The sequence below is a fragment of the Periplaneta americana genome, chromosome 7, assembly GCF_040183065.1.
Source record: "Periplaneta americana isolate PAMFEO1 chromosome 7, P.americana_PAMFEO1_priV1, whole genome shotgun sequence".
Taxonomy (NCBI): Eukaryota; Metazoa; Arthropoda; class Insecta; order Blattodea; family Blattidae; genus Periplaneta; species Periplaneta americana.
In genome coordinates, this window is record NC_091123.1 from 171,759,589 (window position 1) to 171,784,158 (window position 24,570).

At 34.8% G+C, this 24,570-nt stretch overlaps 1 protein-coding gene and 1 non-coding gene across 4 annotated transcripts; one reads left to right on the forward strand and one right to left on the reverse strand.

The window, feature by feature from the left end:
• Positions 1–139: 139 nt before the first annotated feature.
• Positions 140–19,013, forward strand: Gmppb (GDP-mannose pyrophosphorylase B). Of its 3 annotated transcripts, XM_069831844.1 has the most exons (5): positions 140–365; positions 764–847; positions 947–1,683; positions 4,491–4,896; positions 11,015–19,013. In XM_069831844.1, the coding sequence occupies exons 3-4, from the start codon at positions 975–977 to the stop codon at positions 4,889–4,891; spliced, it is 1,110 nt and encodes a 369-aa protein (XP_069687945.1). In that variant the 5' UTR covers positions 140–365; positions 764–847; positions 947–974; the 3' UTR covers positions 4,892–4,896; positions 11,015–19,013. The 3 variants fall into 3 exon arrangements, with proteins under 3 accessions (XP_069687945.1, XP_069687946.1, XP_069687943.1); XM_069831845.1 differs by lacking the exon at positions 140–365 and having other exon boundaries at positions 459–847; positions 4,491–4,901; XM_069831842.1 differs by lacking the exon at positions 140–365 and having other exon boundaries at positions 471–847.
• TRNAN-AUU (transfer RNA asparagine (anticodon AUU)) lies at positions 3,546–3,617 on the reverse strand. Its single transcript has one exon. It is a non-coding gene; the product is annotated as a tRNA-Asn (tRNA).
• Positions 19,014–24,570: the final 5,557 nt, after the last annotated feature.

A 24,570-nucleotide genomic window follows, 5' to 3' on the forward strand; every position in this document is an offset into this window, starting at 1 on the left:
AGGGCTCGCAACTTCCTACACGTGCACCAAGCACAAGAGTGCTATTGTGTTATCTGTGGTTATTCTGTAGCTAGACGTGTACTGTAGTCCGACAATGTTGGTTGGATGATGCAACTTTGGCAGTCTTGCACATAAGGTGCAAGGAGAACCTTGTCACTATTCGTATGGTCACATGTTGGAAATCATAATTCGCTTATATATATTCTGTATTTATTATTACAACCGTAACATGAAACTTGGGCCACATTATTTGTTTCCTTCCTTTCATTTAATTCTTGTAGTGGAAATTTGTTTACTTTCAACATCAAAGTGAGAAATTTTGCTGTACGAAGCAGCGCCGAATGGACTTCACTTTTAACCATTACGTAGGTACTGTTTATTATTTACTTGCCAAAGTGCTATATATTTTGGCATACATCTGATTTTTTACAAGTAGCTACTGAAAGTAAAACATTGCAATCTTACAAAAATGTCGAATTTGTGCGCCATTTACTGGGGAGAGACTTTTTTTTTTTTAATATGGGAAGGGATATTTGTCACTGTAATGGCGTCAGGTACTAAAAAAATAAATGACGCTAAGCAAGCACATTATGTCAGTTCTATAGTTTATAGTAAGGTTTTGGTTGTAGTGTAAAACGATATAATGCATGTTTAACTACAAAGTAGATTTGTGCTTTTGACTTTTTACTATTAAAGATTTGTATGATACTTAAATAGGCCTATGTTGATTTGTTTACTCTTGTCGCATATGATGTTGACTAAGGGCTGTCAACGTCATTATAATTATGTTTACGTGGCGAGAAGTCTCAACGCGACAATAATATCCTGCACAGGTTGCTACTGACAAGTAAGTAGCGTTCTTATTGTAAAAATTACATTCTGTTGACATTGGTTACACCTTTTTAACAAGTACTATTTTAATGCTTATATATTTGTTTACTTTCAGTAAACATTCACATCTTATCAGCTTAATAATGTGTGGAACAGATTCCAAACTTGGCGAAATGAAGGCGTTGATTCTTGTTGGAGGTTATGGCACCCGACTTCGCCCCCTAACCCTAAGTAGACCAAAACCACTGGTGGAGTTTGCCAACAAACCTATGTTACTACACCAGATGGAAGCACTTGTGGAGGCAGGAGTAACACAGATTGTTTTAGCTGTGTCATATCGTGCAGAACAAATGGAACAGGAATTAAGTGAAGAAGCCAAAAAACTAGGAGTCAGTTTGGTCTTTTCCCACGAAACAGAGCCCCTTGGAACCGCAGGACCACTAGCACTTGCTAAAGATATTCTGTCGGCAAGTAATGAACCATTCTTTGTTTTAAATTCTGATATCATATGTGAGTTCCCTTTCAAAGATATGGTGGCTTTCCATCGAAATCATGGTAAGGAAGGTACAATTGTTGTAACCAAGGTTGAAGAACCATCCAAGTACGGTGTCGTAGTGTATGGGGAACAGGGACGTATTCAGAGTTTTATTGAGAAGCCTCAGGAATTTGTATCCAACAAGATTAATGCTGGAATGTATATTTTAAGTCCCTCTGTCCTTCGTCGAATCCAGCTGCGTCCAACAAGCATTGAAAAAGAAGTTTTTCCAGATATGGCCCATGAAGGTCAGCTTTACGCCATGGAACTACAAGGCTTCTGGATGGACGTTGGGCAGCCTAGAGACTTCCTCACAGGTTTGTAACATGATGTTCATACCACAGTCTAGTATATACAGTCACGTAGGTCAATACGTAGTAAATATGCATCCATAGATAGTTGCTAATCACTAGGATTGCTAATATCGCCTCATTACAGACAATGCGAAATAGTACCAGCACAGTCAATTGTTCCTAGCACCCTCACAACTCAAGCTTCGTGACTGTATATACTAGACTGTGTTCATACAGTGTTGACAAAGATTAAATATCAGCAGTATATCTGTTGATAAACACTGTTAAAGAAATTATTTTTATTAATTCTAGAGGAGAGCCTTTCCATGGATTTTAGAAGTTCTGAGAATATATAATTATTATATATTAAATTCCCATTGTTTATATACGTAGATTGTTGCGAGAGGACTATATTTTTACAAGTTTTAGACTTTTTAAAGTTTTACACAGTTTTGGATGGTAACGTAATGTTGTGTGTGTTGATAGGCGATGTTTACTTCTTGGTGGTGATTGGAGTAGTTTAGGTTAGGTTAGCTTAGTTTAGCTTGGGTTAATTAAGGTTAGGTTAGGTTAGTTGAGTTGGTAATCCTGGAGGACGACCACTTCACGATTTTCAAACTTTTTTTTTGTCTTCACAAACGATGATTAATGCTCGATTTTCGAAAGGTAATAGAAAAAAAAATTCGGAAACACATAATTTCGACTGTAACCAAACATCTATCATAACCTAACATTACCAGGTTAGCTTAATTTTGCTTGAGTTAGTTAAGGTCAGATTAGGTTAATGTATGTTGTGATAGAGTATGTTGTGTTACAGTCAAAATTATGTTCTCGAAATTTTTTGCATCATCTTTCGAAAGTCTAGCATAAAATCGTCCTTTGTGAGGGGAAAAAAGTTCGAAAATCGTGGAGTGATCGCCCTCCAAAATTACCATTATTTTTTCTACCATGGTAAAAAAAAAATGGTATAACACTGATATTCATATAATTAGGCCTATAGTAACATTATGAACGTTTTGAAACTGGCTTGGCAGTCAGTGAAATTTACTCAATATAGTTTTAGTGATCATATTGTGGAAGATCATTGTGATCATATTAGTTTAGAGCCCTAGCAAGTGTTTAATTTAATGGGAAAACAAGAAAGTTTTCTAGTATATGTTATGATTGTTTTTCGTTTAATTTCGAATAGTTAAATTGAGTTTAATATGTATAGCACTCACATTTTATACATTAGGCTTATAACAAGAATTAATGAATTTCACAATAATTGCTTCACTCACCATCGTCATTATAGTCCAGTCCATTTCCCATCAAAGAGACTGAGGTTCGATCCCTGGTATTTTCTGTGGTGGATAATGTGACAGTGGGACAGGCTTTTTTCGACCACTTCTGCCTCTCATTCCATTGTTGCTCCCTTCTCGTCATCTTATTATCTTGCTGATTTTGAATAGCCTGTAGATGTAAAGGATCATTAAACATCTATCTGCCTACCACCACCACTAATATGGTCTAGTGCTGTCGTAGTTCAGGCACTGGTGATAACACCATACTGGTGTTGAAATCAGTTCATGTGTCATTAAGGTATATTACCTTTTTTAAAATTTTTGAACACTTTTAACGTTTTGATTTAAGAAAATTAGTGTTTTATAGTTTTAATATAATGTTAAAGTAAACAACAAAAAAGAATGATTTATTGTTATTGTTATTATCATTATTATTATTATTATTATTATTATTGTTATTATTATTTTGTTGTAATGTAAATCCATCTTCTTGGTGAGGCATAAATAACAACCATGCTGGCTAAGTAACTTAAAATGTTGTGCAAATTAAGCTTTCAGGAACTCCCTGTAAAGTTAATTTGAATAATTTCGAGGGAAAAATTGTTCCGGGGCCGGGTATCGAACCCGGGACCTTTGGTTAAATGTACCAACGCTCTCCCACTGAGCTACCCGGGAACTCTACCCGACACCGATCCAATTTAGATACCCGGCCCCGGAACAATTTTTCCCTCGAAATTATTGAAATTAACTTTACAGGGAGTTATTCCTGAAAGCTTGATTTGCATAATACACTGTACGTAACAGAAAACCACAATTTAAAGTCACACAGAGTTAGTGTGCACTCAAATGTTGGTTGCTTGACGGTTGTCAGCCCACTTTGAGGTCTGTGGATATAGAGGGAAAAATTGGATCAGTGTCGGGTAGAGTTCCCGGGTAGCTGAGTGGGAGAGCGTTGGTACGTTTAACCAAAGGTCCCGGGTTCGATACCCGGCCCCGGAACAATTTTTCCCTCGAAATTATTCAAATTAACTTTACAGGGAGTTATTCCTGAAAGCTTAATTTGCATAATACACGTCACTGTACGTAACAGAAAACCACAATTTAAAGTCACACAGAGTTAGTGTGCACTCAAATGTTGGTTGCTTGACGGTTGTCAGCCCACTTTGAGGTCTGTGGATATAGAGGGAAAAATTGGATCGGTGTCGGGTAGAGTTCCCGGGTAGTTCAGTGGGAGAGCGTTGGTACGTTTAACCAAAGGTCCCGGGTTCGATACCCGGCCCGGAACAATTTTTCCCTCGAAATTATTCAACTTAAAATGTTGTATGTTATTTCTGGAGTGATGCACATCTGTCAAGCAAGAGAATGAAAGTACAATATACTCCATTGAAATGAATTGCGCAATGTGTAGTAATCATCTTCTGTTGCTGAAGTCTTTTATTGGGAGAATTTCTTATATGTTTCATTTATGAAAGTTTCACTAGACCAAAACTTCAAAAATAATCTGTCTTATTTAATTGTTTCTGAATTTATTGAACTGTTTCCCTGTAGGTATGTGCCTGTACCTGACATCATTACGTCAGAACAACGCAGCGGCACTGCATTCAGGAACTGGCATTGTGGGTAATGTGTTGGTAGATCCTACAGCCAAGATAGGCCAGGGCTGTCGCATAGGCCCGAATGTGACAGTTGGTCCTGAGGTTGTGATCGAGGACGGCGTGTGTGTGAAGCGAAGCACTCTACTGCGGGGTGCCATGGTGTGTTCACACTCCTGGCTGGATGGCTGCATCATAGGCTGGCGGAGTGTTGTGGGTCAGTGGGTACGCATGGAGAACACCACCGTGCTGGGAGAGGATGTCATAGTGAAGGACGAGATCTACATCAATGGGGGGCAGGTCCTTCCACACAAGTCCATTGCAGCATCTGTTCCAGAGCCACAGATTATCATGTGAATAAGGTATTGTAAGTGATCAATTTATCTCGGATCAATATTGACAGCAAATAATGACCTAAGGAATGAGGTACAAAGAAGAATAAATCTGGCTAACAGGGCATATTATTCACTTTTACCAATTGTTAAAAATAAAATAATATCTAGAGAAATCAAAATCAAGATTTACAAAACCCTAATAAGACCCATTATAACATATGGTACAGAAACATGGGTTCTGAATAAAAATACATGCAAACAACTAGCAGTATTTGAGAGGAAAATCTTAAGAAGGATATTCGGAGCAATTGAAACAGTGGATGGATGGAGAGCCAGATATAATAATGAGATATACGAACTGTACAAGGAATCGGATTTGGAGGCGCACATAAGATGTCAAAGACTGAGATGGTTGGGACACGTCACAAGGATGGAAACAACAAGGAAAGTGAAGATTGTCTTCAATAACAACCCAGATGGAACCAGATTAAGAGGAAGACCGAGAACAAGATGGTGGAACTGTGTACAAGTGGATGTGAATAGATTAGGAATAAGGAATTGGAGGGAGTTGGCGATGGATAGAGAAGGATGGAAGAGAGCCATAGAGGAGGTTAAGGCCCACCTGGGCTGTAATACCAAATAAGAAGAAGAAGAAGTGATCAATTATTCATGGCGGAAGTCGTTATGTCTCTTACAGAAAGTTTATTCTCCTAGCGGTAATTGCAACTATATTATATCAGCCAGTAAAGCTCCAGGAATAGAAGTTCACTACAGGTGTCCTTTATTGGGAGGGAGGCTCCCACAATCTAACAGTAAATTTATAATATGCAATATGTATCCCTTCACGCTTTGAATGAAGTGTATTACTGTTGTAGTTTAATTCTAAATACAGTATACTACAGTAAATTCTTTACAACTTTGAACTACAGTAGATAAGACCGAAAAAGGAAAATACAGTACTGTGCCATGCAATTTTATTCTACGTCTACAGTTATGCAGTACTGTAATTTACAGTTTTCAACTTAACCTTTACGTTCAGGTGCCATGTCTCTCGAAACAGAACAACTGATTAAAGCGAAGAGAATAATCCTACTAACCCTATCATGTGTCGAATACAATTTCACCATCGCGAAAACCTTGGACTCATCAGACAGGTTAAGTTTTATGACTTTATTTATCCACCAGCAGCTAATGAGGGGTAGCTGGATGGGCTAGTGGTAGCCTACGAGAACCTTATTGTCTTCTTTCATGTTAAGGAATTTCTGTACAATTCTCTAAACTAAATTTTTCCATTTTTGTAACATATTAGGTCTTGAAATCCAAGTTTTGTCCGCAGTCAGGAGGTAAAGCAAACTTTAGGACTGTGAAACAGCTGTCCGTGTCCGTGTCTGAGAGTGTCCGTAAACGAGAGTTAAATTTATCATTATTTCTATATTATTTTAGGTGGGAGATACAAATCTGTCCGTATATGAGGAGTGTCTGTATCTTGGGGGTGTCCATAAGGAGAGGTTTCACTGTATACGCGATTGAAGGTCACTGGAATGTGCTTTGCAATGCTAGTACCAAATTGGGTCCGAGTACAGGAGGCAATGGGTAAGGGAAATTGAAAGATGCGTAAATAGAAATCATTGTTTTATTATGCACAAAAGGAAACAAATTACATTACTCACAGCTAACACCTGTCAAAATAATCCCCCAAAGCTTCCACACGTCTTTGCCAATGATCATGTAGATGTTGAATACCACCGGCTGTGTGCAGTTCATCTATGTGTACAACCTCTCGTCGAAATGCTGTTAAGGATGTCATCCCTGTTTGCAAACCGCTTCCCATGCAGCAGCTTCTTCAAGTGCAGATTGAGATCAAAGTCGCATGGACTGAGATCAGGCGAGTATGGAGGATGTTCCATCGCACTATCACCCAATGCTTCTCGTAGCTTAGAATGATACTGGCATGAAGAACTGCAATTTTCACGTATGACCGCTGTTCAACTTTACTTACATCCATCTTGGAGCACAGCCTCTAGCATACTAACTTTTTCGTGCATTGTCAACCTAGCCACCAATGCACACAGATGTAATCTGGCGGTGACGTCCCATACAGTGTACAAGAGGTTTTCAAACATATATATTGAACCTGAGATCACATAGATACAAAAATGAACCTAAAAAATTCTGGCAAGTTATAAATGAAGCTACAGATGTAAATGTACAAAATAAACAGCCAATCAAGGAGTTAAAAAACGATAAGGGTGAAATATTAAATTGCAGAAAAGAGATTGCAAACGAATTTAATAATTATTTTTCAGAGATAGGACACAAAGTTACTTCTAACATTAATAAGTCAAATTTTAACTCTTCTCTACAAAATGAGACACAAGATGAACATTTAGCTTCCTCCATGTTTCTTTTCCCTGTAACTGAAGATGAAATTATTATTTTGGTTAAAAAGTTAAAAAATAATGTTGCTCCTGGTATAGATGGAATTAAGAATAATACTTTCAAAATTATTATCAAATATATATTAAAACCCATGGTTCATACTTTTAACTTATGTTTTGTGCAAGGTATATTCCCAGATGTTTTGAAATGTGCCATAGTAATTCCAATATACAAATCTGGAGATAAAAATAATTTAAATAACTATAGACCTATATCTTTACTTCCAACATTTTCCAAATTGCTTGAAAAATGTTTAAAGAATAGATTAATAAATTATTTAGAAAAACATAAAATCCTCTCTAAAAATCAGTTTGGTTTCCGCAATAATATTTCTACTGATGATGCTCTTATTAATGTTACTGGAAAAATTATCAATGAACTAGATATCGGAAACAAATGTTTGGGTATTTTCTTGGATCTACGGAAAGCTTTTGACACTATCAATCATAATTTACTTTTGGACAAACTACATACTATTGGAGTCAGAGGTATAGTTTTAAAATTATTCCAATCATATTTTAGTAACAGAAGGCAAATGACCAAAATTGAAGATCAATTTAGTGAATACAAATATATTGATATAGGTGTACCGCAAGGAACAATTTTGGGACCTATTTTATTTCTAATATATGTTAATGATCTGCTAAATATAAATTTAGAAACATTTAATGGATCTATATATTCATATGCGGATGATACAGTAGTTATTTTCAGTGGTTTTTCTTGGCAGGAAGCATATAGAAATGCTAATGTAGGTGCTAACATTGTTAAAAAATGGCTTAATTCCAACTTCCTTTCTTTAAATATATCTAAATCAACTTTAGTTCCTTTTTCGTTAACAGCTGCCAGTGTTCAAAATTTAAAATTTAGCGATAAATATCGACTAATAATACACAGTGAAAATTGTTTAGATCCCAAAAGTTGTAAATGTCCACCTTTGAAAGAAGCCACGTATGTAAAATATCTGGGTATCATTATTGATCAGAATTTAAAATGGCCTCATCACATTACTTATCTTTGTAAGAGGCTTCGTAAAACAATTTATAAATTCGTTAATCTTCGCTGCTACTTACCTATTAGAGTTTTACGAAATGTTTATTTGGCCATTATTCAGTCTATCATTCAATATGGTATAATTGTTTGGGGTGGAAGTACAAAAATTAATCTTAGTCCGTTAAATTTACTACAAAAACGAATAATTAAAATTTGTTTGAAGAAACGTTTCGATTATCCAACTAAATTAATTTATTCTGAATTTAATGTATTTAATATTGAACAAATTTATAAGTATACGCTGTTAAAATTTTATCATAAAAATCGTAATAAGTTTGTAGTACAGACACACAATTATGACACAAGACGAAATATTAATTCAACATTAGTAGAACCTAAATGTCTCACATCTGCTGGTCTAAAGCATAGCATAAATTTTGGCCCTCGGTTGTACAATGCTTTAACTAAATTACACCCAGAACTTCTAACATGTAACCCACTAACATATAACAAGAAAATTAGAAACGTGTTAATATCTTAAATTTGATTAAATAAATTTATAGCCTATGTGTATGAATTAATCAACCTATATTATATTTGTATTCTATAATTTTGAAATATATATTAATCCTACTTTTCACGTGCGATATTATTCTTCTCTAGTGTTAATATTATAGTATATACTTAATTCCATTGCCGCTGTAATTATATTTTAGTTCCTATTTTATTTTACTTATTTATTTATATTATTATTATTATTTTTTATTTTAATATTATATCTGAACTGCGACCGAGCACGAGCGCTGCTCATTCGGTCTCAAATTTTGTTAATACTACTGTATCTTCTTTTTATATTGCTTGTATTATTTTATTTGTATTTATCTTTGTTTGTTTTTGTAATTATATTTCTTTATTCTGTATATTTGAATTTAAATAAATAAATATTTAAATAAATACATAACAAATTGCTCAACCTTATAGACTTTGACGGCAACAATTTGGATCAATTACACTATGCTGCCATCTAGCTACTGCATAAGAAGTCATGTTATAACTCTCATTTAAATTGCATGGCGCAACTGTACTTCTATGTAGCAGTCATTCCCAATCGACGGTGGTGATCCTGGTGGTTGTTGTCTTCCACATGTTACAGTTTTTATCATGGGGATGGCCATTGTGTTATATATGTGATCAGAGACTGAACTAACCACATTTTCAGTTATTCGGAAAATACGAGTATAACATAGTTGCCATGATTTATGAAACGACTGTCATATTTAGTCCCATGTGTGGCGTCGTGGTCTAGGCATCCTGCCCAGGACTCACGTTATGGGGGAAGAAATTTTTTCATGACATTTTGATCAGTGTATGGAACCAGTGCCACCCAGCATTGTGATGCGCTTGGGGAGCTATGATAGGTAGCAAAATCCAGTTATGAAAACCAGCTATAATGACTGGGGAAATCATCGTGCTAACCACATGATACCTTCATTCTGGTTGGATGATCGTCCACCTCTGCTTTGGCATGTAGACGTGAGGCCAGCAGCTTGCTGGTCAATCTGGAATCTAAAGGGCTGTAATGCCATGGATTTATTATTATTATTATTATTATTATTATTATTATTATTATACTCGGCTAAATTGGAGATATTCAGAGAAAATTAATTTTTTTGTGTTCTTATAGATTTTTACCTAATTCCGATGATTATAAATATGAGATTAAAGATTAAGTGTAAATATTTTAATTGCTGTTGTTTATTTGCCAGATGTCACGATCTTGATTATTATTATTATTTTTTTTTGTAAAGTCATTAAGGGTGATATTGATTGTAAATTCTTCTTAAGCAATACCAGTCTTTCTATTCCTGCTAAAGGTTTAGGATTTTATTAATTTTTTTATAACAGAAATTCTAAATCTCTCTCTCTGGTCTGCAGATGTATAAAATATGCAAATTTGCATGGATTGAACTTGGATTCATTTAATGTGTAATGTATACTTTTTGGAGTTTTATGTCAGTTATTAATTTATGTCTTTATATTGGAGTGCAAGAGGTCAAATGATTTTATTGTCAAATGCCTGGCATTAGAAAACAACAACAATTTATTTTTTTATTATTATTTTTTTAAATATGTATTATTATATTATTCTCGTCATTTTCTATATCATTTGTATTATATTCATTTATATGATTCCATTCTTTCATTTTCAATTATTTTTTGTCATTATTTTAATTAATTATTCCAATGTACTTTTATTGTAATTTATATCATTATTAATGGTTTTGTAATGGTTTGTTTTTTGCTGAACTGTACAGCACATTAAATATTAGTAAATAAATAAAATTATTATTATTATTATTATTATTATTATTATTATTATTATTATTATTATTATGTGTATAAAATTATTTATAAATACCAAGAAACAAATTTCCTACAAATTAGGATAAACATAGCTAGTATAGTATATGATTACCAACATACAAAAGTAGCTTTTTTACATTCATTTCACATTAATGGAAATACTATATACTTCTGAAATAGAATTATTAACACATTGTTCTTATGCTTCAGATATATTTATTTCTGTAACATTGAGATTATATTTTGTGCTTAATTAAATACATGAATGGACAAAATAGTTGATGAAATATAGAACTCAGCTAATACACACATACAGGATATACTCTTGAGATTTGTTCTCTCATTTCAGGTATATCGACCGCCATCACTGAACTTAAAGTCACAGCTATGCTTAATTTAAGGCACACAATTGCATGGGAAGTGATTCATGCTGACTAAGCTATGTTCTCCTGTGAATAAATATGTATGAAGATCCAGTTCTAGTCATGAAAAGCTCATCTATTTTACGTGAAAAAAATAGAAACAACACAAAACATAAATGTTAAATTTATGGAGAAGTGAATTTTAATTTCTTTAAACACGTGTTTTCAATGCAGAATATGTTATGCGTAATTTCTACAGTCTTCTGTCTTATTTGACAATATTTAGTCAGTATACCTGGCTTAAAATCAGACCACAACAATATAACCAGCTTCCAAATATTTATGTTAATTTACTCTCCGAACTGTCTGTCTAAAGTTTTCTTTCTTGCTATGTTCGTCTTTTAGTGGTTGGCTTTTGAATAGTTTTTGGGTGCTTTTTTTTTTTTTCGTCACATAGTAAGTTACGTGAGAAATGCAGTCTGGATGGAGTCTTCTACATTGAGCAAATCAACCAAATCATGAAAATTCCTGCCAGATTTTCTCAAGAATGTAAAGTATCATGTTAATTTGCATTTCTTCAACGACTTCCTCTACTTTGAGACATTCCACTAAAATTTTTCTTACTTGTAAGCTTCTTAACTTTCTTGCATGTTCTCTGCAACATTTCTGCCTATATTAGACGGGCTAACTCCATTTGGTGATGGATATCAGCTGTTCAATGTTTTCAAAATGCTTATTTTGTAATATTTATAACACACCCCAGCCATGTTTTCACCATCATAGCTTCTGTTTAGATTTAACTTAATTATTGCTATTTACTTCGATTCATAAAGACATCTGTAGGCTTTCTCTAATGTCTATTTTTGCAACGGATTTTCCATTTTTGACTAGTTTATTATTTCTACACAATTTTAATATCTAATACTAGAAATTATATATAGTGCTACGAAAATTTAGGATTTAACCTAGTTTAAGTTAAGTACTTCAATAGATATTTTATTTAATATCAGCATAAAATTTAATACATTTGTTATTAATGTAAACAGCATTAAATACAACGGTAAAAATATATTTTGTACCAACATAAAAATTGCTGAGAAATGTTGAAGTTGGTACTTGACTCATGATACGAAATATTCTGTCACTTGCATTATTTAGTTTTGATTCCTTTGATTTGTGGGCTGCTGAAATTTACTTAAATTTACGAACATTCAGTGATAAAATTGAGTTTTGAGATGCAAATACACATGAAGAAATTAAGTGAATTCAGCTATTTTTTTTTAATATTTGCCTTTCGAATAGAACACGCAGATGTTCTTCAGAATTCAGACCATGCTATCGTATTGTCTGTTTAAATTAATTTTCAGACATATTACTATAATGTACTTGGTGCTTAAAATGTATGTCATAGCTGGTTGCTTTGTAATAACTTTTATTATTTTAGAGTTTTTAAGAAGTTCGGTTTAGTTCATGACATAGACTATTTACAGTAGCGAAATTTGATTAAATTTTATTTTATAAATATCTACATTTTACATTATATATCTTTCAGAATATCCATGAGAGTAGTAGAAGTTCTAAATAAATGAGATACCATATTCGTGTTACATATTGATATATTTTTAATGACATAGTATTGTTTTGAGAAAAAAGTAGTAATAAAAATTTATTGTATTGTTATGTTAGAAATTATTTTAAGTAAGACGTTTATAAATAACATATGTTATGTCTAATAATAATAAAAAAAAAAAGCATTTTTCGATTTGAAATTTTGCTTGTGTTTAGATTTAACAGCTGTTATTAGTCTTTCTTTTTTGTTTGCTTAGCTGTCCGTCCATTACTACTAGTTTATGTTATAATACCGATATATTATTTTCCTTACTCAAAATAAACATGAAATATATTCTATAAGTAAACACTCATTTGTTGAGAGTAATGATTGTGCATATGAGTTAAATAGTTATTTATGGTACTTGTGAGGTAAGTGCATCTTTATTACGTGAGTGGAAAGATTTAAGCACGAGGCGTCAGCCTCGTGCTTAAATTACACGAGCGCAATAAAGATCACGCTCACAAGTACCATACATAATTTTATCCATGACCATAACGAAAAATTCTGTTTTATAAAAGAAAATATGTTGAAAATAAGTCCTCATATAATCACATATCATGGCATGGATTTTAGAATCGATACGTGTACTAGGTAGGTCATGATGTAGGAGACAATGATTAGTGAAGAATGGTATCTAAGGCGTTGGATAAATAACAAATTATAATTAATTATATAATTTTAATATATATATATTTTTTCATTTTAAACGTGTATTTTCGTCTTTTTGAAGTTTCAGGGATTATTTAGAAGTGTTCACGGGACTAATGTGATTAAAATAATTTCACATTTTACTTCTGTAAACTTAAGAGGAATATTAAAACGTAATTTATCATCGTGTCTGTATAGCTCAGTTGACTAACATGTATTGTTTTAAAATCCTATAAACCCAACTTCGCAGGTTCAAGTCTCCTCGCATCCCAAAAGGTAAATTATTACAAAAAAAAAATACATAATTAGATATGGATGCAATGCACAAATTACGACGTAGTAGATAGAGAAAAGAGAAGGAGATTGAGTGTATGTATATTTAAGAAATGGTAATAAAAAGTAGAGGTGACATCTAGTAACTTCTTGAGTAATAGTTGAATGGAAAAGTATACGTGTGTACCCGGGTACTAGGAAAATACTAATGAACTGTGAGATAAAGTTCAAACTGTGAGGTAAAGTCTTTATCTCACTAGTGGATAAAGTAATGTTGAATAAAAGCCTACTTTACAAACGCAAAAGTATTTAGTAAAGGCATGTTTTTCGTTACGGTCATGGATAAAATTTATTAGGTAATGTTTTCATATATAGATTATTTTACAAATATTTCTTAACTTGTTGTTATGGTAACTACAGAAAGAAATTTACTGTTTGGGAGGCCTAGTTAAAGATCGAACAAGTAACTATATTTAATAAAGCACAGGACGTACAGTGCCTTAAATTAAGTGTACAGTGACAATGCAAAAGAACTCCAGTAAGAATCTGAAGGGAGTCGACTGGCACCTGCTATTCTCCACCATGCTCAGGAAACAAGTCATATGAAAAGAGTCAGAACTGTTATTTTTCTTTCCTTTGTAACAAAGCAGGAAACTAAGAATTCATGAGAAATGTTTAAGGATTGCAAGAGTTTACTGGAAGAAGTACAATGGACTAGTAACTTGTAAATAATTATGATAAAATTCGCAGTACTGTAATCAATCCTTTACAAGTCTCAGAACTGTTATTGGCTGAAAAGTCAGTAGAAATAATGTGGGAATTGAAAATATAAGTGAATGACGAAGTTTTTTTTCTTTTCTAAATAAAATTATTTTCATCTTTTTTTTTTATGCTCGACCATGCCGAAATGTAGTAATTATACACCTGGTAGCAGCCGTTTAATGGACCTCATTAAAGTACACCTATTCATTAAAGTTCAGGTGTTCCACCAATCAGAAAACACCATTGTAGCAATATGAAAGCGCAAGTATCAATTATTCTCGGATATGCAATCGAAAGACAACTAGCGAAACGTCACGTAGGCTGGAAATCCAGTACTGTCGCAGAAGGTTATGTTCTGTTACTATAATAATTAGCGTTAATTGTAAATAATATTCAAATAAATTCAATTTGTCATCTCGTTTTTCAATGTCTAAATCAATTTCAAGGTTATATCAAGATTAATGTTTATTTTACACTCTAGATTATATCAAGGTCAATGACATTTGTTTCTCGGAAAAAATCAATACTTTCGCGTCTGCGCACATCTCACAATTTACGAGATATTGCACAAGGTCAGTTCCTCTCCCCAGTCAGATAAGAATAACATGAATACTAATGAATAATTTCAAGTTAGAAATATGGTCGAGCATAAAAAGTCGTATGAAACTTGCCTATAATGGTAATTAAGACGCTCGTATGAAAATTATGAAACTCGCTTGCGCTCGTTTCATAAACATGCTCGTGTCTTAATTACTACCATTATAGGCTCGTTGCATAATGTACTATTATGTATCTATGTACATGTGCAGTGAACGAGGATGAAATATATATCTATATATATGACTGGGATTTTGTTTAGCCACAAGGCAAGTTTTTAAGTATTTTTACAACAAATTGTTACTTGTTATATAATTTCAGAGTGAATCATTCAAGTTACAAGAATTTGTATTGAATGTAAGTATTACGTATACATATTTTCACTTGCTTTCGACTTATTTGCATTGAATTTGCACTCTTCAGAGTGAATATCAATGCCAATCTTTGCCAGTACACAGATTAAATGGCAGTTCACAGTCTTTTGCAATAGACATGCTTGTGATTAGCATGCTTATAGACAAAGACTTTCAGAACTGCAAAACCAGCTTCCTTTCACAAGCAACCAGTTGACAAGTCAAGAGAAACAAATGAGAAAAGTAATAATAAAACAAATATAGTGAAGCTGTAATTATCTTTAGATACCATCTAACTTACGAATTTTACAGTAGTGACACATGGATCCTATGCAGGAATGTTTCATAACCTCAAATGTTCATTTACAATAGTAGAGAAGAATCTAACAGAATTTTAACTTCAGTTCCTAATGTATATTTCCTCAGTTACAATTTCATATTCTCCCTCCCCAAATTTTCCTGTAACTTTTATTGTCGTTGATTTTGTGAAACCTCCTATGTGACAGTAAGAGCATAATTTTTTCAGGAGGAAGAAAAAAATAATTAAATATCAATAGACCTACAGAAGAATATTAGATAATTCGGTAGAAAACGTTGGTGAATTGTGATATCATCGAGAATCGGTGTAGGGCTATTGATATTTGAAAGGGTGAGAATGATATAATTCTAAGTCACAAAAAAAAATACAAGAGAGCATATTGAAAGTCGAGAGTCCAATGCTATTATGTGTGGTATCATGATTTCTTCAGCGTGTATTTGTTATTGAGTAAATTTCATATTATTTTACTAAGAGAGTTCAATTTAGAAACACACATGATCTAAGATTATGGGTTAATTGTTAAGCAATAAAATGAAATAAACCTACTTGAAATATATTCTTTCCATTAGCATGTTAAGGACTGCATATAGCAATAAAAATAAATCAATTTTTCTAAAATCTTAAAAAAATGATGGCTGGTAGAAAAATTCTGACTTCATTTTTGGAATCCGTGGGTGAAATTACATAAGAAACAGCAGAAATTTTACATTTTACAAAATCACTGTTGACCAGTGTTATCTAAACATTTATAAAAGTATAGTATAAATAAATCAAACAAAATATAAATATTAAAAAAAAAAACGCATATGTTCAAAATACTGACTAGTATTGTGCAATATTCAAACACTAGAGAGGAAACTAAGACATTACAAACTTCGTCTTATTCCATATGAAAAACTAATCGCAAGATATGTATTCAAATTATTAAGTGGTTTAAAATAGTGTCCTGCAATGTTCGAACATGAGAGAGGCAACCAAGACATTACAAACTTTGTCTTATTTTATATGAAAAACTAATCGCAAATATGTAGGCTACTCAAATACTTAAGTGGTTTAAAATAGTGTCCTGCAATGTTCGAACATGAGAGAGGCAACCAAGACATTACAAACTTTGTCTTATTTTATATGTAAAACTAATCGCAAATATGTAGGCTACTCAAATACTTAAGTGGTTTAAAATAGTGTCCTGCAATGTTCGAACATGAGAGAGGCAACCAAGACATTACAAACTTTGTCTTATTTTATATGGAAAAACTAATCGCAAATATGTAGGCTACTCAAATCCTTAAGTGGTTTAAAATAGTGTCCTGCAATGTTCGAACATGAGAGAGGCAACCAAGACATTACAAACTTGGTCTTATTTTATATGTAAAACTAATCGCAAATATGTAGGCTACTCAAATACTTAAGTGGTTTAAAATAGTGTCCTGCAATGTTCGAACATGAGAGAGGTAACCAAGACATTACAAACTTTGTCTTATTTTATATGAAAAACTAATCGCAAATATGTAGGCTACTCAAATACTTAAGTGGTTTAAAATAGTGTCCTGCAATGTTCGAACATGAGAGAGGCAACCAAGACATTGCAAACTTTGTCTTATTTTATATGAAAAACTAATCGCAAATATGTAGGTTACTCAAATCCTTAAGTGGTTTAAAATAGTGTCCTGCAATGTTCGAACATGAGAGAGCAAGACATTACAAACTTAGTCTTATTTTATATGAAAAACTAATCGCAAATATGTAGGCTACTCAAATCCTTAAGTGGTTTAAAATAGTGTCCTGCAATGTTCGAACATAGAGAGGCAACCAAGACATTACAAACTTGGTCTTATTTTATATGAAAAACTAATTGTAAGATCTGTGCTAAATTCCTTAAGCAGTTTAAACATGAAGAGGTGGGAGTGGAGGACAGCGAATATTTTTATAACAAGGTGGAACAAACACGACAGGCCTTCTTCTTCAGAGCGAATATAGACAAATGTCGAACTTCATCATACTAGACTAACTTAAATCGAACATACTGCCTTTAATGCATGTTGCTAATACTTTCATCATCCTTATAATCACACAAGTATTTTTACTGATCAATTGTGGTTTATTTAAATATTTTGTGGAGAATGTAATTATAGCTACATTCTGTCAGTAATTGGTATAGTAACAACTGTCATGTATTCTTAAAACATAATATGATTTACCAATATGTATGTTGATATTTAATAATATTTTTTAATAAAAATTACGTGCCCTTACATCTAAATAAAACTTCACAAGATTTGTTCTAAAATTCTTACTCAGCTAAAAGCATGAAGGATGGGAGGGGAGGATAGGAGAGGCCAACGAACTTCAAGGGTACAGATCATACAAGGCGCAAGTTCGAGCAAGCTGTGACAGATCCGCTTCTTCAAAGCAGACTTCGGTTCTTGCCACACTCTTCAAACCGAACCGAACATAGAGTTTGAAATGCACGACACAATAGGTTTCATAAAATCAACGATGATATACTGCATGATTGAAAAAAACGGAGTTCACTTTAGATGTGAGTTCGAGACTCATGAATGAAATGCAAAATGCCAGTTTCTGCTGGTGTTTATGAAACATTGTGTTTCATCTTGCATCACTTGGAAACTTACTTTAATGTACTACCATGTAACAGCATTATTTACGTAAAGCACACAGCCATCCTAATTGTGAAATAAGGTTTCTTTATTTCACTGTTATATGACACTTTCATTTATGTTACCTGACTTCCATATACTCAAATTGTGATAAAATTTATGCACATCTTAAGCACAAAGCAGAAAAAAACTGTAACACAGTTTAATTAAATTATATTGTAGCATTTTGGTTGCAATTTATAGTTTGGCAGGAATAAGTCATGGTTCTATTTATGTAATTTAGTTTTGTGCGGCAAGTTTTACTTTTAAATTTATTTTAACATTATGGTTCAATGATCTTCCCTAAATATAGTGACAATGAAAGAAGTTCAGAACACTAAAAGAACAGAGGCACTGAAATGTGTTTGTTACAAATGCCACGTTGACTTGAAGCTTGTGATGCTAGAAACTCATTGGCAGTTGAGTGGTGTCATTATGACAATGTTATATTATTGCATTTTATTTTTATGTACTGTATGTTACTGAGCCTAATGAAAGAGGTCCATGTAGGCCTATGGGCCTACAGCTAATGCATTTCATTCCTTGTAAGGGATATGCAATATGTTTGCTACACTTGGTAACAGCTATGTTGCAATTAAATTTTGTACATTTTCAGTAATTCTTTGAATTGCTGTAGATCATTTATATACGTATACGTCACCCAAACATCGTAAGATGAAGATTACATTTATATACGTATAAAATAAGGGCTGCCTTATCACTTGTAAACTATCTTGAGAATATGCAAATAAACCAAAGACTTCATTTTCTTTGTGACTTTTAGGGATATTCCTATATAATTGAGGAGCGTTTTTGCAAAAGTCGATTGATGCAGAAATTTTCGATAGTGAGTTACATATGGATATCATAAGTTTTCTACCTCCGGAATCGATCTATGAAATCAGATTTACCATAACTTAATTCATACCGATTGTAGAGACTACCAAACCTTCCAGGTTTTTTCAAAACTCGATAGATCCTGTCACTTTGTGTAATTTCTGTAAAATCTTGATTTCTGCATCTATCGACTTTTGCAAAAACGCTCCTCAATTATACCCAAATATAATGATTTTGTATACATACACTAATGTTCGTGGAAATTGCAACACCAAGAAGGATACATGTGACTGAAATGAAATTGATACCACAGATTTGGTACAGTAGTGGCAAAAAAAAAAAAAAAAAAAAAACCGGACCGACCCTTGTAGCTGATTTCAGAGCCTTGTTCACTCCAGAACACGACAGATTGGTAACTAAGACTTTCGTGGTTCGAATCCTGCCTGGGAAGGAAACTTTTTTTTGTTCCTTATTCAAATTTATTCCCAACTTTTCGATTGCAGCAATATCCGTCACCCTATTAATCGGTTGGTGGATTATCCGTCTTTCTCTCGCTTTTTTTCTGCAGAAATATATAAAGTACTGTACATTGTATTATAGAGAATGTTATTACAAGCCTTTACCCTTACACAGTATAGTCTACAGTATATTTTACTACAGTAGAACCCCGATTATCCGTCACCCTATTAATTGGTTGGTGGATTATCCGTCTGTCTTTCTCTCGCTTTTTTTCTGCAGAAATATATAAAGTACTGTACATTGTATTACAAGCCTTTTCCCTTACACAGTTTGGGTCTACTGTTCGAATTGTGGTACTGTATAACTTCTGTATAAAATGTCTTCTGTGGGTGTCAAAAAAAATTTTGTTGTGTTAAATATCGAGGGGAAAAAAGTGTAAATAATTGAGTAGTTTGGGGAAGGAGAAACTGTGGCTCATCTCGTAACAGAATACGAGTTTGGAGTGTATAAAGTATGTAAATCTACAACACGAGACCACTTTCCACAGGCAGCCATTACAAGTTTTCTTGCCCTTCAAAACCCGTCGTTGACAACCAGACTTCAATTAGTGAACTTGTGGTCCACTACCTAGCCTGTCAAATACAAGGCCACAGAGGAATTTACTAAGTTTACGAAAATATTTCATGTTACGGACTGTCCGATTTTTTCGATTAACCGTTCAGCCCACCCCCTTCATTACCACGGATAATAGAGGTTCTACTGTACTTAATTAACTTATTATTCCCAGAACATGAATTTTACCAGCAATCGAAAAGTATTGGGAATAAATTTGAATAAGGAACAAAAAAAAGTTTACTTCCCAGGCAGGATTCGAACCACGAAAGTCTTTGTTACTATCTATCTTGCTCGGGAGTGAACAAGGCTCTCAAATCAGCTACAAGGAGTCGACCTGGTTGGCGAGTTGGCATAGCGCTGGCCTTCTATGCCCAAGGTTGCGGGTTCGATCCTGAGCCAGGTCAATGGCATTTAAGTGTGCTTAAATGCGACAGGCTCATGTCAGTAGATTTACTGGCATGTAAAAGAACTCCTGCGGGACAAAATTCCGGCACATCCGGCGATACTGATATAACCTCTGCAGTTGCGAGCATCGTTAAATAAAACAACATTTTTTTCAGTTACAAGGGTCGGTCCAGTTTTTTTGCCACTAATGTACATGACAATACATAAATGATTAGAATTACACAACTGTACCTGATCTGTGACCGTGATATTTCAGTATGATGTGAAACCTCCATGCGCTGCAAACAGAGCCTCTAAGTGTTGTGGCATGGAATCAAAGGGGGCCTGGATATGTTCCTGGGGAATATCCCTCCACGCAGTTTGTATGCGAGTCCACAAAGCATCAAGAGTGTGTGCTGGAGGACCATGACGAACAAGTTGCCGACAAACCATATTCCAGACATGTTCGATGTGCGACATGTCTGGCGAACGTGCAGGCCAGGGAAGCAGTGATACTCGTTATTCTTCGAAGAAGGGTTGCACAACCTCGCCACATGTGCCCGGGCATTGTCCTGCTGAAATATGGCATGTGGAGTTGCCTGAAGGAGGGGCAGTACTTCGGGCTCTAAAACCTCCCTAATGTAGCGGTTGCTGTTCAGATTGCCCTGAATACGTAGGAGGCGAGATCGCATATTGTATCCAATGGCGCCCCAAACCATCACATAAGGCGTTTGTCCGCTATGCCACTCAACAATGCAGACTCTCAGATTGCGTTCACCACGGTAGCATCTAACACGTATGTGGCCATCATTGTTGAAGCAGGACTTGTCCGAAAACACTAGGCTACATTTTGCCACCCAGCATGCCAGTTACGGTGTTCACGTGCCCATTGCAGTCTGAGGCGTTGCTGGTTTCTGGACAATGGAAGCTGATGCAGCGACATGCAAGCCACTAATCCAGGCCTCAAAAGACGGTGACGAACTGTTGATGGAGACAGGTCCACACCCGTTGCAGTACTCCAACGTCGACTCAACACTGTGGATGAAGCTGTACGGTCTGTCATGGCCATGCTGAAAAGATGGCGGTCATCCCATGCTGTGGTCACATTACGTGGTCTAGTACCCGCTCATCTCTGCTTACGACCCTTTTCTATCCACTGGTTCCACACACGCATCACTGCCGTAGCAGCATGCCCTGTATGAGCCGAAATGTCACGATATGACAACCTGCTTCCCGGAGACCAACCATTCTGCCCTGTTCGAACTCACGTGCTGATATTGCGCCCTTCCACAACGACGAGGCATACCTGCACTAGCTTTCACGTTTCCACTTCGTTTGGAAGCTCTGCACTGACTGAGCAAGGCATAACACTGACCTTGCTGGTGACACAAGAGACGTCACTGTTGGGCCTATGTGTACGCCATCTCTCTGGAAACGTAATCAATTATTGGTGGTACACTGTTCTACACATCTTCCGAGTTTGGAGTCGTTCAGGCCATTCTTTCTGGGTGTTGCAGTTTTCACAAACAGTAGTGTACAATACATGTGTGTTCTGCTCCAGGGCAGGTCTTTCACTGCAAACCCAGTATTCTCCAATCTTTCCTATTTTCTGCCTTCCTCTTAGTCTATGCGTAATGCATATGAATGGTAAAGCTGGTGTAATAGAATGAATACAACTAAAAGGAAGTGGTGAGACTGTGCTTATGGGAATGCTAGAAAAAATTTAACCTGTACTAAATTTCAACTCACATATAGATAGCTCATTCCTCTGTTAAAATCGATAGCACTTTGAAGAGAACAACCACCAGGATCGCCATTCATTCGCCGTAAACAAACACAAGATGCCAGTACAGTCGCTAATGCAATTCAAATGAGAATTATGACGTAGCTCATTATGTAACAACTAGATGGCAGCATACTAAACCGTCCACACCTGTGGAGTAACGATCAGGGCGTCTGGCCGCAAAACCAGGTGGCCCAGGTTCCAATCCCCTGTCGGGGCAAGTTACCTGGTTGAGGTTTTTTCCGGGGTTTTCCCTCAACCTAATACGAGCAAATGCTGGGTAACTTTTGGTGCTGGACCCCGGACTTATTTCACTGGCATTATCACCTTCATCTCATTCAGACGCTAAATAACTTAGCTGTTGATACAGCGTCGTAAAATAACCCAATAAAATAAAATAAAAACATACTAAACCTGACAAAAGTTGTTACCGTCAAAGCCTATAAGTCCGAGCATTGTATGTATGATCTAGGACTAAATGCAGATGGCCAGTATATCTGCTATTACAAAAAAACTCTCATACCAGGGCATTCGAAAAGTAATGGCAACATAGTTACTGTTTCACACTAAATTTATTTAGGTTACTTTTGACATTACATACTTCAAATATAGTTTCCTGCCATGTCAACAATACTTTGCAAAATTCTTGAAAGACAATGGACTCCATCTGCAGCAGCATTTCTGGATATCTCTCTCACTAATAATATAAAGCTCTTCAGATGTCAACTCTTGATTCTTGCTTCCACCCAACTTGCAATAGTTCAGGATGGTAGGACTTCTCTCCCACAGGCTTTTTGTAATGTCCTAAAGCACAGAGTTGCACGTTTTTCTCTTGCAACTTGCAACTTTGTTCGTACCTTAAGGGCTGTATTGTTTACAACAAATCAGAAACAGCCACTGTATTTACAAAATATGGCTACTTAGCAGTGGCGTGCGCAACCTATTGCATTAGGGTAGGCTCTTCATGTTTGCATGCTACATAGGTATACAACTTACAATATCTCGAACATATTGATAATTTGATATAATTTTAGTGAGTTCTGACATCAAACCAGAGCAGCAGCCAGAAGGAGGGTAAGAAAACAGAAACTTCCGGAAACTAATGATAAAATAAATTGGTAATTAAATAAATCATACCTTATTTACTTAAAGGTGAACTCCTTTCTGCGTTCCTTTTTAGAAAACTCAATGACATCGCTGTGGAATGTAGGGGATTTTCAGATTTCTTTCAGCTTTTTCTTCTCAATGGACATCAAGGCTAAACTGCTTAATCTTTCTTGCCCTTGAGTTGATCTTTGAAGTGATTTAATCCGCTTAAGGGCAGAAAATGACCTCTCAGCAGATGCAGATGTGCTTGGTATGGTCAAAACCAGTAGGGTCAATTTGTACAATTCGACAAATTCTGTGTGGAGTTGTTTTGATTTTAAATGTGTCACCAGTTCATGAGGGTATTTTCCACGAAACTCTTCCATTGAATATAGGACTGTCAATTCATTTTTTAGACGAACTATATCAAACACTGCACTGTGCTTTACATTCAGTGCATCCAGGGCGGAATTAGGAAAATTTAATTTATAAGACTGAAATTTGTTTGGATCAAGCAATGAAATAAATTCCAACTGAGGGAGATTTCCAAACCTATCTGTAATATGGTTTGTCACATTGTCTATTTTTTTCAAAAAATATTCTCCTGTATTTTATGACATCATTTTCCAGGCATTTTCTTTTTCGCGGCACTTCTTCACATTCGACTTCATTACAAACATCACTCCATAATGCATCAAATCTGTATCTCTCATGTAGAACAATACGTTTTGTTTCATTAACCTTTTCTACACAATACAGAATATCCAAATGCTTCGTTTGAAGAATGTTGTACAGAATGTCAATGTATGCATAGATCTTTGATAACACATTTAGAAGAAATTTGGTCTCAAACTCTGAAAGGAAAGACAAATATCCACGCGCAAGAGCAACAGTTTCACTTTCCCAGTCTGATGAGTTGTTGAGTATATTTTTAAAAAAGTCCACCAGCAATTTACGGTTCTCCTTTACAATATTGACTATTCTGGAAGAGAAATATCATCTTGTGGGTGCATTTCTTGGAATTATTCTGTTGGAATATTCAGTAAGAGCATGCGCGCGTTTTGTAGACTTGGAGAAGAAGCTACTTAGTCCATTGAATGTCTGAAAAAAAGATCCGGCACTCCTTAATACTCATAGCTGACTGAGATAAGACTAGAT

Coding starts and splice junctions, on each gene's coding strand:
- Gmppb (XM_069831844.1), top strand. CDS start 975: ATGTGTGGAACAGATTCCAAACTTGGCGAAATGAAGGCGTTGATTCTT. Junction 1,684..4,490: donor GCCTAGAGACTTCCTCACAG/GTTTGTAACATG, acceptor GTTTCCCTGTAG/GTATGTGCCTGTACCTGACA.